We start from the raw sequence: 14,548 nt of genomic DNA on the forward strand, positions 1-14,548 counted from the left end.
GCAGAGTAAGGGATGTTCATTATTACATGTGTGCTGGAACTATTTGGAATCAAACATGATCCGTGTATAAAGATGATGCTTATTAAGCTGGTTATTTTGAAAGGAACAAATATTCATGTTTAATTGTATGGATAGCATCATTTCCAGGGTATAAATATTCATGTTTAATTGTATGGATAGCATCATTTCCAGGGTATAATTTTTGAAACTCTTCATTTTTAAAACTTGGGTTGTGGGTTTTTTGCATTGCTTTGAATAATCCTATGGGAAATTTCCAGACATTCCCAGCACAGGAAATTTCCTGTGTCTTCAAGTCTCCTATATTGGTTATTTAGTGGATTTCGCATTTCTCATTATTATAGTATTTGGAAAATTGAAAGATAGAGCAGTCTGATGCCTGCTTTGTTAACTGAAAGGTAGGAGGACATAAATGCACTGTGCCACTAGTCTGAAACTGCTCCTCCTCCCTCTAGCAATGTCATCTTCAAGATACAAGTGAGAAATCTGTGTTTCTGAAAGGTAACCAACTGTAATAAAGTTGGAGGGGGTTGCAAGTATTCTCTGGGGGAATGTCATCATCTCAAAATCATACCTTGTGAATCCAGAGTCATTGACATGCAGTCATATGATTCCCACTTTACATGCAAATGGCTGAATAGAGTTTAAAAAAAAAAAAGGGGGGGGTTGGGGTGTGCTGGGAAGGAGAAAGACTCAAAAATTGACATTAATTATTTGGAATTTATTGGTTAGCAGTTGAATCTTTGCACATTAATATGATTACTGATAGCAACTACAATTAAAATTACCTTAAGAGTACTGGCTGTGATTTCTCAGGAGGAGGAGGAGATTTCTCAGCCCTGTCTTTGCAGAACATAAATGGAGCTGCATTTTTCTAGAGTATGACTGAATCTGATAGACTACATCTCACAACGGTTACAAGATTTTAATCTTCTAATATTTTCCATTGCTTTTTTTTCACATGTGCCCAATTTCGAATGGGCTTAATTAGAAACACAACTCAATGGCAGCTGTTGTGTCATTTTAATCAAGGGGATGTGAGTTCAAATTGAAGTGCAATCAAAGCATTCTGGTTGAGTATAATTGTTGAAATATTAGATTGCAGCTGATGAACCTCCACCAGAAGGCTGCAGTGCATTTGTGGTTATCCATGAGAAGCACACCTGTAAGACTAATGAAATAAAAAAGCTGCTGAAGAAGGCTACTAAGAGGTAAATGTAGTGATCTGTTGTAAGAGGAAAAATAGGTTACCAAAGAGGACTTACTATTATGAGAATTCATCAATTATGAATCAAACTAGAGTGTTAAAATAAAATTGTAGTGATTTGCTCCTCTAACCACATGGATACTTTTGTATTTCTTCCCTTATTTTTGGTATGGAACAGTCATGTTGAAGTTACCATGTACTTCCTGTACAAATATACTGCACATTCTCCTTTCTGGGGATACTCTAGGTTGCATCTGCTTTTCACTTGTGCTGGAGATATTTACCCAAACAGAGACAGGACCGTACTCTTGTTAATTCTTTTTCATATGGGAAACAAATGGACAGTGTTTCATCTCACTGCTGTTTCCTCTAAACCAGTCTTTCTTCTTTTCTCTGTGGCTTTTATGACGAGATCTGTTTGCTCTATTACTTCTTTCTTAATTTCAAACACTTTTCCTTTGTGTTTAATTTTCTGTCTTTGTGTTATGACTCTTCCAATTAAGCCAGGCCTACTTAAGCTAGGCTTTCAGTTGTTCTGAAGTTCCCTGTATTGGATAAGAACACTAGAAATGTTCTATTTTTAGGGATGATAGTTTGAAATCTCTGGAAGAGAAAGAAGGTGAAGCATTATTATGTGCAGATCCATCAGCTGAATCTGATCCAGTAAGTCTCAGGCACTTTGAACTCAGGAAAGCCAAAATAGTCTGCATAGCAAGATTAAGGTTTTGCTTTCTCCAGTCCTTTATGAAGCAGCTGCTGTGACTTGTGCTTTCAGCTGTGTTGCAACGGACTGCATGACTCGAGCCGGAATCATGTTGTGTGAGGGTTCAGTGGGCTGCTCAAGGGTTCTGTATGTGTCAATGGAAGATCTTCAGTGGTTAAATGATTGGGGTTGCTTATCTTGCTAATGGTCCAAACCAGAACACTAAGATTTCTGGGATTTTGCTCAAAACAATCAGTGCCTTAGAAAATTTGTCAGTATGCATGTCTGCTGTTTTCTGTCCATCACACTCCTCCTTCATCTTGTCTTGGCAAGCATATAGTTGCCTGTACCACCCTAGTAACTCATTAGCAAGTGATGAACTCTGCATCTTCCTGAATTTGGTTTTTTTCCTTTTTGTCTACCCAACTTCTGTTCATTCCCTTTCAGGCAGCCTTCTCCTCAGAATCTCTTATGGCAGGAAATTAATTAGCTTTTAGCTCTAAGAGCAAGGGAATCAATTCCTTCTCACTACTACTCAGTATCGAAGAGAAACAGAACGAAGTCTTATCTTGGATTTACAGCGGATGAATGTTTTAATTCTCTAATCCAAGGTCATTATGGTAGCCCTATGCAGTGTTACTTCACTGCAGCACTTAATTTTCTACTGAAATATGTTCTTTATAGTATAAAATGTTTCCTTTGAGACTTTCAGTGTTCAGGAAAGTCATTGCAGCACTTGGTACCCACCTTTGGAGAACAGGGGTCATTCTTCTGCTATACCTAGATGGCTAGCTAAGAGAAGCTCCTTCAATTTACCTTTTTAGCTCTATAAATGATTGTGGCAGTTCTTGTCTCTCTGGATATGAAGTGTCACAAATCACATTCCATACATATGCTTTCACTGGGGCACATCTATCTGTTCTTGAACAGAGTGTACTCAGTCAAGAGTTGTTTCAGATTCCCTGATGATGTCTACTTTTCCTGTCCTATGATGACAATGGGAAGGAAGGCTTACTTGATATTTCTGTGACACATGGCTTCATGCATCTGAGTTAATTCTCAAACCAAGCCTTTCCTTTTGTTTCTGCCTTGGAAGTGTGGTCTTATCGCATACCTACCAAGCCTCCACAGGATGTTAATGTTAAGGCCTGGAGTAACCCAATACACACTGGCTCTTCTTTGAGTGAGGTTTTATAGCAGATGACCTCCGAAGATTCTTTACATTGTCAATTATTCTGTGATTTTTATATTGAAGATACTCCAAAGCTTTGCATCAACTAAAGTGTGGCATGTGAAGTTCTGCTCAAACCTTTCCCAATGAGCATATACGGCACATGTTCCAGCAGTGTGTGTTGAATTAGAGTTTCTGAACTTGTCTTGGAGAGCTCTGGAGTAAGTTTATTCTTCTTTGAAGTGTGGCTATGCAAAGGGAACTTTAAAAAAGGACACGAGTAATTACCAGCATCTTGAGTGTAATGCTCAGTCATATTCTCTGTTATTTTTCTGTCTTTCCCAGGTTCTATTCAGGTAATGTTTTCAGTCATCTAAGAATTCATTGTCGATATAGGAAGTGTAGCTTTTGTAGACACAGCTTTCAATGAGGAGGGTAGGCAGACAGTCAAAATTTGCAAAATTAGTTACATTAACAGTGCTTGATGGTATTAAAGAAGTACAATGCCAATTAGTATTCATGTATGTTAGCAGCTTTCCCAAACTTCACTGAATATCCTCTGCTACTCTGTTACTGATGGCTCTGTGCATCTGTAATACATATAATACACTGTTTAAATTAAAAGCTTAAATTAAAAGCTTCAAGCTGTCGCTGATGCACAAAATCTCAAAGTGCTATGCCTTTCATTTGCTTTGTGTTGTTACTTAATAAAATACTTGAACGTTATTTGTAGTTGATCCTGATTTTTCAGACTTTAATTTGTGTATTTGGTGTTCTAAGTTTGCCTGCAAGCAGTCATGCTTATTTTGTGATGATCTTAATGTGGCTTAATATATTGTTAGCATATAAGCTCTAACTAGTTTGTTGGGGTTTTTAACTATGAAGTAAAAAAGCTGCCACTGTTTTGATTTCTTTTCCCAATATGTGCTATCACAACTACCTGTTTTTTAAATCCAGACCAAGGCCTTATCTTTTTAAGGAAGATCATAAATACCCAAGTCTCAAAGATGATGGCCCAGTGGTTGTTCTTTATGCAGAAATGGGCACGAAAGACTTTGTCAAATTCCACAAGATTTTGTCAGAGAAGGCACAAAAGGAGGAAATTGTTTATGTTCTCCGGCATTATGTTCAGGTATGCAGTTCAAGTTAATATGGTTTCAGTGAGTTGTTAGTATCCTGTCTTTATTTTCTTTGCTTTTTGACAAAAGAGATTTTCTACATTCATCCTTACATTTGCTTAAATCTTGTACAGTATATATTTTAATTTTAAAACTTCCTAGATGAAGCGATTTGCCTTACACAGACTTTGAAGCGGGGGAAGCATGATGATAATGTCTAATCCTATATGCAAGCACTGTTTGCATCACTGATCTTCAAATATCTCTTTGGTTTTTAGCTGTATGTCTGGGTTTTTTTACTTTGAGCAAAGGTCTTGGGTAAATGTTGGTGCAGCAGACAATGTATTAGTAACAAGAATCAGAAAAATTTGAAGTGGAATAGAAAGTCAAGTTGAAAAATTTATATATTTATAATCTTGTGTTCATTGTAGTACAGCAGCATGGGCTATCCCAGTCAGCATCACTGACCAGTTTCATGATGCTTGCATTCCACAGTGTCAATGTTTTAACAAAATGTTTCTAAATGCTTTTATCTTTCCCTTCTCCCTGAAATAAAACAAGACAAATACATAGAACTATAACATAGAATCACAATATTGTCCCCAGTTTTGGTTATGGAAAGGTTTTTGTAATTTATATTCCAAGTACAGCTCTTATATAGTGTGGCTAGTACAAGAATCATTTGATGGAGTGAGAGGTTGCTGTGATTATGTAGATTAGGTTAGATGAGATCTGCAGTTTGCAGATGACTTGGAGTTGTTTGCTCACAGTAATGAAATAGATAATTTCAGGCAACCAGTCATAAGTTCTGAGTTGTGTGGGGCATGGCTTTCACTGAACTTAATGTTTTGTTATGCTCTCAAATACCTACAGTGTCCTTGCTTTGACCGGCTTGTGCACCGTGGTCCCTCCGCACGTGTATTGCCTGCCTTCCCGCGCTTTTTCCCTCTCCAAACAGCTCTTCCTTTTTCTTCCTCATAACATCCATTTTTATTCTTTGGTTCCCACTGACAGATTCCTTCTCCTTTTTTACGTTAAATACCAGAAGAGGGAGCATTGAGAGCTAGAACAGGTCCAGTCTTTCTGCTATCAATTTTTTTTTTGCCAGTATCACCAAGACTGCTTATAGTGCAGTGCAGTCTCTCTTCATTGAGATTTGCTATAGAGGGCCAAGAGAGAAAACCTCTAGCCCTCCTGGGTTTACAGCTGTGGGCCAGAGGGTTTGCAGTACAGACTTATTCTTGGAAATTGCAAGCTCAAGCTAAAAGGCTTTCAAGAAGTTGCTGTTGTGTTTGCAAACTGCATTTTGGAAAGGGGACTGTCATACATTTTGGGCAAGTTAGGGCTGATTCTCAGAAATAAGTGCACTCTGAGTGATCACATTATTGAACTTCAAACTTCTAGTCCATGGTTAGAAGTACTTGTTTGTTTTTGTTAAGTAGCAATCTGTTTTAGCCAGTGATGCTTTAAACACATTTTCTTAATCTTCCATGCAGGAAGTAACTAACTCCTCAAAACTTTTCTAAAGAATCAGTCTGGTGCAGAAATAGTCTTGAAATGCTCCAAGTCCAGCAAAATTGCAAAGACATGAGTAACAGTTTAAAATGTGAGTTGTAAGGCATTGGTTTAGAATGCTAGCCACTCTGTGTTCTAGTCCTACTTTTGCTAATATGAGAATGGATTACAGTTTTGATTCAGCCTTTGTGGTGTACAGGATGTAAGGGAAGTCCTTACTTTCTGTTACACACCTTAAAGGACTGCCAATAATGCCTTACATGACTCTTGTAATTTGATGTAGCACTTTGTACTTTAAATCGTAAATTGAAAGATTACTTTAAATTGTGACTGTCATAATGTTCTAAAGTATTAGATCTCCTACAAATACAAGTTTTCAAGATACTTTTTTGTTCTGTTAATGTCATTGAACAGAAAACAAGTTCCAGAAAAATGTATTTATCTGGATATGGTGTAGAACTTGCAATAAAGAGCACGGAATATAAAGCAGTAGATGATGCACAGGTTAAAGGTATGTGCTTTTTGTGGTTGGTGGTTGTGTTGGGATGTTTGGTTGGTGGTTTTTGTTATGATATCTTACCAGAGGTACTGTTGAAATGTGTTACAATCTTTAGTTATAAAGTCCAATGTATTGAGTGGCTGGAGAGCAGTCAGGCTGAGAGGGACCTGGGGGTGCTGGTTGACGGTAGACTGAACATGAGCCTGCAGTGTGCCCAGGCAGCTAGGAGGGCCAATGGCATCCTGGCCTGCATCAGGAACAGTGTGGCCAGCAGGAGCAGGGAGGTCATTCTGCCCCTGTACACTGCACTGGTCAGGCCGCACCTCGAGTACTGTGTCCAGTTCTGGGCTCCTCAGTTTAGGAAGGATGTTGACTTGCTGGAACGAGTCCAGAGAAGAGCAACAAAGTTGGTGAGGGCTTTGGAACATAAGCCCTACGAGGAGAGGCTGAGGGAGCTGGGGTTGCTTAGCCTGGAGAAGAGGAGACTCAGGGGTGACCTTATTACTCTCTACAACTACCTGAAGGGAGGTTGTAGACAGACGGATGTTGGTCTCTTCTCCCAGGCAGCCAGTACCAGAGCAAGAGGACACAGTCTCAGGCTGCGCCAGGGGAGGTTCAGGCTAGATGTTAGGAAAAAGTTCTATACAGAAAGAGTGATTGCCCATTGGAATGGGCTGCCTGGGGAGGTGGTGGAGTTGCCATCACTGGAGGTTTTCAGGAGAAGACTTGATGGGGTGCTTGGTGCTGTGGGTTAGTTGTTTGGGTGGTGTTGGATTGGTTGATGGGTTGGACGTGGTGATCTTGAAGGTCTCTTCCAACCTGGTGTATTATATGTATTCTATGAAGGTTACATTTACTTTCTTTCTACAGAAGGATGTCCAGGCATTGTAGTTGAACTCTATAATCTTAAAGGTCTTTCCCAGCCTTAGTGATTCTATGACATCAGAATACAGCTGTGCTTAGGGTATAGCTCACTGCCTAACTAATTGTTATTTTCTGTGGCTCTTCAAAACAAATCGTCTTCTTCAAGATTGTTCAACCTCTGTTCTTCTTTTACTTTGTTTATAGGCATCTCTAATCTGCTGATTATGGCAGTATCTACACATTAGTGTTTCAGGTGTAAGGGGTGTCTTTTTTCTGAATTTATCTGGAAATACTTTCACAGTCTTCTGTTGGAAAGATATGCTGTATCACAGAATTTGGTACCAATGTATGTTGTTATGTGTTGACATGAGACATCTAATGCAGAAAGCGTTAGCCATGGCGTTGTGGCACAGACACATTAACATTTAGGACATAAAAAGTTGTTTGATGCTCTTTGGTAGGAGTAAAGTTTAATAGCTTTTGAGTCAGGTCAAAAATAGTTTGGAGGTTTTTTAAGGGAAAGAGGTTGATCTCTAACTTAGAAATGCTAGCTGGAAATTGAAGTGCTTTAAAGTCATCATACTTTTAAAGCATTAATTTGTTAGTAGTTGTCTGATAAGAGATATCTTACCACTTAAACTGAGAAACAGCTATTTTGGGAAGTGAGCTATTTAACCACATCATTTTATATAAAACAAAATGTAGCCATTGGATGAATTTGATTTTAAAATTAATTTGAATGTCAACAAAGTTCTGAATGCAATTCATTCTGATGTCAGAATAGGAATATGTAAGTATACATCTAATTGAAATTAAGAATGACAATTTTCAGATTGTATGTTTCCCTTAACCACTTTAGAACTCATAAGCATCAGTAACTTGTTTTTCATTGCCTAAATGTCATAGTATCAGTCAGGGTTGGAAGGGATCACAAGGATCATCCAGTTCCAACTCCCCTGCCATGGGCAGGGACACCTCACACTAGATCAGGCTGGCCAGAGCCTCATCCAGCCTGATCTTAAAACACCTCCAGGGACAGGGCCTCAACCACCTCCCTGGACAACCCATTCCAGGGCTTCACCACTTGGAAGAACTCTGTTGCAGCTAATTATTAACCAGTTGTGCCACCAACTGAAGGTACCACTGAAGATGAACCTTACAGGCAAGAGAGATTATTTCCATGCTCTCTACAGATATTCAAAAAGCCACCAACAATGTGATTTTCTGCCTCCCAAAAGGCCTACAAGACACTAATTTGCAAAGATGATGCAAGATATTTTTTAGCATAAATTTAAGATAATCAAACAACACATATTTTACCTGCTGCTCAAGAAGCAAAACAAACCTTTCTTCTACCTTCTATAAATACCATGCCTCAGGAAAAGCAGCTTTGTAGAACTAAGCTGAACATTCTACACAACTACATATCCAGACTAGCAGGCAGCACAATACTCAAATATGGGAAGAAAAAAAAGGGTGGGGAATAAGCAACATAAACTATGTCCTATAACATGTCCTATGTGTTCAGGAGCAAATGAGACAAAAGATGAAGAGGAGGAGGAGGAAGAAAGTGATGTGCAAGGATTTCTCTTTGGCAAATTAAAGTAAGTTGATATAAATTATAGTTAAACTTTTCCTTTGTTTCTGGAACCTGAATCAGTTTGGGTGTTTTGGGTTTGGGTTTTTTTGGGGGTTGTTTTTTGGTTTTGTTTTGTTTTGTTTTTTACTGAGGTGAGAGTTATGTTGGGAATTATTTTATTTGCCACTGGAGAAAATTCTAAGTCATTTTTATGTGTGTGTCTTGTGCAAGTAGGGATGCAATAGTTGTTTGTTCTGTTCATTAAATTTATTGCTTTTCTTTTTCTAATTCTCTTAGAATACACTAATAAATACAGTAAGCTGGTTTTAAAGTTTAAAAAAAATCCTTTTGGGCAACAGACAAAAAACCCTTAGAATGTTATATTTTCATATTTGTATCTACAGTAAATTGTTGCTGCTACTTCTGTTTTCAGAAAATGGTTTAGTTGATTAGATGGTGTTGGGTGATAGGTTGGACTTGATGATCTCCAAAGTCTTTTCCAGCCTGGTTAATTCTGTATAATCACTCCAGCTTTTTGGCATTGTTTCTAGACTCAATTTTCTTCTCCTTTTCATCCTGAAAGTGAATGGGTATTTCAGTAATCTGTAAATTCTCTGTTATAGCCACATCAAAGGTTATGTTTTTCTCAGCTGTTAAACAGATTTTAATGTAAGCAAAAGACACAAATTTTAGAAACACAACTATTTGTGCAAATTACCATCATTCAATCCTACATGATGAAAGATACAAAGAGGAGGTTAGCTTTTTCTTTACTTGGCTTTGTGCATTCAGTTTTGTGCCTATGCAGCCTACAGTGTAACTGAACCACAGAAAGGAGAGACCAAGCATCAGTAATGTACCTTGATTGTATTGTGGGCTAGATCTTATTTTGTCAGCTGTCTTTAATTCACTGATTTAAAGGACTTTTTACTGAAGGAATGGAAAAAAACATCAAGATACATTTGCAAGAAGGCAATAAAACTAGTAATTAAAGAGCTCAAATCTAGTTAGGAGTTTACTACTTCACAGATTTCTAAGAATGTGAACTATGTTTGTCATTTCTATGTCACAGTATCACTAAGGTTGGAAGAGACCTCAAAGATCATTGAGTCCAACCTCTCACCACAGATCTCATGACTAGACATGTCTGTTACAACTACCCAAAAACTGAATCTTCTCTGTTTTCTTCCTTTTTCAGCTGACTGTGCTTTCTTTGAGGAACCTAGGCTATATTTTAATTTGGGAACAACAGTCTCTCTGATATTTTCCTGTAAAGAACAATAGTTGCTCTCATCCAACAGCTAAAAAATTAGGAGAGAGGGATTCCTTGTGAAACTTCTTCATATCTAGAATAAAATATGAAATATTACAGAACTTAGTCTTAATGCTTTAGATATCTGAATTTTAACTACTTTTTGCTTCTTGTTTAATACTTCTAGTAGAAGAGTTTTTAGAAGTCTGTTAGAGATTTTGACATTCAAGGCTGTCTTGTAGCAGGCTAAAGTATTTTCCCTCAAAACTTATTTGTGCAATTACGGTGTGGGTTTTTTTTTGGGGGGAGGAGGGCCAGGAACAAACAAAACCCAAGCTTTTGGGCATCATGGCCTTCAGGTCTGGCTACTGCTTTGTGTCCTCAGTAACTTGATTTTTGTCAGCAATGTTAATTTATAGAAGATGTTGTCAACATTGTCTTGCCTGTATCTTCTGTAGGTAATACAACAAAGTGTACAGCCAGAGTTAAATCTATAGTAGAGTGTACAGTTAGGTATAAATAATGCTGTGGTAAACCAAGGCTACAATTACTTGTGTGTTAATACCATTTAATCTATGGGTTCATTCATTCCATCAGAATGTGTGTGACAGACTTTGAGACAGATCACTACAAAATACTGAAAACAACATCTTGTGTTTGACTGGTTTTCAGTCCTCAGAAATCACCTCTTTTCACCCTAAATCCTTGTGTTTGTTTTAGGAATTACTTAAAATTTCAATTTTTGCTTGTTGCCCTAAAGATAACAGTATTAGCTGTGCGTAGTGCTGTGGGGAAAAGCAGATATTGATCAATGTAATTAATTTTGTCTTAAGAAAAAAACAAAACAAACCCCAACACATTTTATTGCAGACAGATGCATCCTGATCTGAAAAATAACCTGAATGAGTTTAAAAAGCATCTAATTGAAACCTCTGACAACATGGAACCACTGAAGGTTTGGGAGCTACAGGGTATGTGTTGGTTTTTTTGTCTGAATTGATGCAATAGTTAACTGTCCTTTCTTATGTTGATATATCAACAGGGTGTTAAAAGCTCGTTTTAAAAAGGGACACATGGTTTCATTAAAAGGTGGTATTATATCTAGTATTTTAAAAGAATGTGTTGGTGTCTTGTTCTAGTATCTAGTGCTAGCTAGCTTAGTGTCTGGTACCTTAATATGCTAGAAACTAAGGGACCATTGAAGTAATTTTATAAAATGTCCATTTTTCTGTCCAATAATGTTAGCTCAGATCTTAAACTTAGTTGCAGATTTATTTAATTTTTTTTGAGAAGTCAGGGGGGAAAAAAATCCACAATCCTAGAATCAGTCAGGGTTGGAAGGGACAAGGATCATCTAGTTCCAACCCCCGCTGCCATGGGCAGGGACACCTCACACTAGATCAAGCTGGCCAGAGCCTCATCCAGCCTGGTTTTAAAACACCTCCAGGGACAGGGCCTCAACCGCCTCCCTCAACAACCCATTCCAGGGCTTCACCACTCTCATGGTAAAGAACTTCCTCCGCATGTCCAGTCTGAAATAACAATAGACAACAACAAACCAAACCATCAAAACAACCCCTCCCCCCCCCCCCCAACACTTTACCATGACTAGTGAGTCAGGATACATAAATACAGGTTAAGAGTTTTTCTTCAATGTTTTTAATCTGAGCTTGCCCTGATACATTTTGTAATATAACATCAAACGGAAAAACTGGGCATCTAAAAGCTTTCCTGTGGAAAAGGAGAAGTAGTATGTACAAGTTTATCTCTTAACAGCTTCTGTGCTGATGACCTGTGGGACATTCTATAGCTCAAATAAAATTATAAATCACTCTAAAATAAGTCCCTACAATGTCATGACACTGAAGTTTAGGCAACTAAATTTTGCCCGTTACGTTCTTCAGGTTTAGAGGACAGCCCAGTACTGATAAAACTGATTTGTCTTTGTACTAGTGCAGTGAAGGAGACTGAGCAATCACCTGAACTTTTGAATTTCATTTTGGGACCCTGATTGTTACAGAGTTTGCTAGCAGCATCCAGTCTGAAATATTTGAGATAATTGTAGTTCACTTGCAGTCTGTTCTCAATGAACTCCCCTTGAGCTGCAGGATTTATCTTGGTCCAAACTTTTAAAATAAAATACGAAAAACATTGCATTTCAGTTCTCCTGAGAAATGTACTGTGCAAACAAAAAAAAAAAAAGAAAATTCCCTTTTTGGTGTGTGTGTTGGGTTGTTGGGGTTTTTTTTGTGTAAATATCACTGATTTTCAAGCAGAGGAGCTGTGAAACTCTGATCCTTTTAGTGCTTACCTTCAAAAGCCAGTACAAGGTCTCTATTCAATGGTGATTTTTTTCTGCAGTGTCATGGCTATATAAATAAAATATTAAATTGGTGCTGCTCTCCAAGCAAAAAAATCATACAGCATTGGAAGACAAACATAGTTACATGTCAGGATGCCATTTGTTCAGTGCCAGGAAGGCTGGTAGTGGCTTGTGATAGGTATAATCAGAGCCTTTTCAGACAGGGGATCTTCAGCCTCCTGTTTGTATGGTGCAGTTATTTTTGATATTCTTACTCCTGACATGGCTGGGTACTCTCTCTAGTTAATTCTTAATGACTAATTATAGTGGCTGAGCTAACGGCTCAGCTACTCTCTGATTTTCTTTAATTGGCTTCCAAGTGAAAACTTAACTAAATTTAACCAAAATTCCTTTGGCTACAGAATATACTCCTGTTTAAAAAACACCTTAAACACCATTTAAGAGTTGTCTTTCAAGAGCATTTATGTTTTGGGTAAGCAATTTGGTTTACTATTCATAGTGAAAAATGATGTGTGAACAGCCTCTTGATCTCTAGTGCTTCATTAGCTTTCAAAGCATACTTTGAGATCTGCTTCAAGCTCATGATCGGCTTTTCCCCAAGGTGCCCTACTGTGCTCGCTCAGCTATGCTAGCAGCCACAAGGGGAGGTCTGTAAGTGACAGTACCCAAGCAAAGATAACCAAGAAGGTAAAAAGACATGTCATTTTTGCCTCAGTGGGATTTGAATATTCATACCCTAGCTGTTCAGCATAAAATGGAAATTAGTACCAATTTATGAAGGATTTAAAGTGTATGCCCTAAGTGCACATAAGGCATCACTACCTGTAGTAGCACCAGCAGTCGGGTATTGTTTTACCTGATCACACCTTCTGTAGCTGTTGAAATGGGTCTGAAATGTTCTTTTTAGAAAATGATCACTCTCAAGGCAGCTGAGCAGAATTCTCCAGGAGAACCTCAATTTGGAATGTCAAACTTTTAAATGCCTGTCTTTTCAACCCTAGTAATGTTACTTCATAATATTATACAATGTATAACTGAGACAAAATTTATTAGTAGAGATTTTATATACAACAGCTTTCTGATTGTAAGCAGTATTGATGGAGAGTGATATTTCCAGTGTTTTCTTGTGTGGTTTTTTTTTTTCCAGATCTTAGTTTTCAAGCAGCTGCTCGAATTAAGTCCGCCCCTGTTTATGATACCTTAAAGGTAATGAAAGACATAGCTCAGAACTTCCCGCTAAGAGCCAGGTATGATACTTAAGCTTTTAAAATAGTGCATTTGTTTGCATTTGAATTTAATTCAGTAACACAGCTTTATATTCAAATCCTGCAGTGAAATTATTCATGTTTTACTGCTTGCTAGATGGAGTCCAGGAGCGGGCTTCTGGGAGGGCTCATGATTGGTCTCTTGAATGTTCGGTATCTGATGCAGGAAATGTCACAAAGGCATCCTAATCCTGTCCTGCAAACACTTAAGACTGAATGCCTGGTTCTGGCTTTTACTGGAATGATATTTTCCTGGCTGGAAGAGTCTGTTGAATTAATAGCAGATCTACTCACAGCAGGTAGAGGCAAAATTCTATTAATAAATTTAGTAGGGAATCCACCCACATTAGTTCTAAGCACAGCAATGCTGACAATGTTGGGACCTAGCTGCTCTACTCAATAAAAGATCAAGATTAATATTAAATAAATGAATAACATTAATGCTAAAAAATTGTAAACTGATTGTATTGCAACTGAAAAATGCTTTTCTTTATATTTAATAAATTTTTTTATGTAATCCTATCAGCAATATTTACTCAAATTACTGAATTAAATATAATGCTAAATAGGATTCTTAACTCAGTGTGCTTTCATGTTTTACAACTCCTGGCTAATTGTCACAGTGGTTTATTTTCATGTCTGATTTTCTGTTAGAGAAAATCTACACTGTAATGGAGAAACTACCTTTGTAACTTGTTTCAAGGAAGGAAAACCACTTAGAGTACCTGAAACATCCTTATTATGAAATAGTAAGGCACAAGATTGCACATAGATTAGCAATCAAGAAAACTCATCTTTCCATAAGAAGATAGTGGAAATGAACACACATAATGTTGATTGAACTGCAAGGCCAGTTCTGTTCTTTAAAGGACGGGAAAAAGTCAGTTTGAAGTATGGTAGGAGACATTTAAATTGTTGATTTTTAAGAGTCATTAAATTTTTATATCCTACTCTGACTCCTGCTGTGTATCTGTCACATTAGAGCACAATTTACCTACTCTTCAAACATTTTATGGGTGAAAGTGTAAGAAGAT

The 14,548-nt window shown here is 37.7% G+C and overlaps 1 protein-coding gene across 1 annotated transcript in view; it reads left to right on the forward strand.

Moving 5' to 3' along the window:
• The window catches only part of UGGT2 (UDP-glucose glycoprotein glucosyltransferase 2), a 99,652-nt gene that overhangs the window by 6,571 nt on the left and 78,533 nt on the right, over positions 1–14,548 (forward strand). The window contains exons 4-9 of the mRNA XM_054163005.1: positions 1,117–1,229; positions 4,057–4,231; positions 6,147–6,243; positions 8,624–8,699; positions 10,797–10,897; positions 13,397–13,496. Coding sequence (XP_054018980.1) covers positions 1,117–1,229; positions 4,057–4,231; positions 6,147–6,243; positions 8,624–8,699; positions 10,797–10,897; positions 13,397–13,496 — 662 coding nt within the window. The remainder of the gene's footprint in view (positions 1–1,116; positions 1,230–4,056; positions 4,232–6,146; positions 6,244–8,623; positions 8,700–10,796; positions 10,898–13,396; positions 13,497–14,548) is intronic.

This window comes from Dryobates pubescens, chromosome 7 (assembly GCF_014839835.1).
Source record: "Dryobates pubescens isolate bDryPub1 chromosome 7, bDryPub1.pri, whole genome shotgun sequence".
In the NCBI taxonomy this organism is placed as follows: domain Eukaryota; kingdom Metazoa; phylum Chordata; class Aves; order Piciformes; family Picidae; genus Dryobates; species Dryobates pubescens.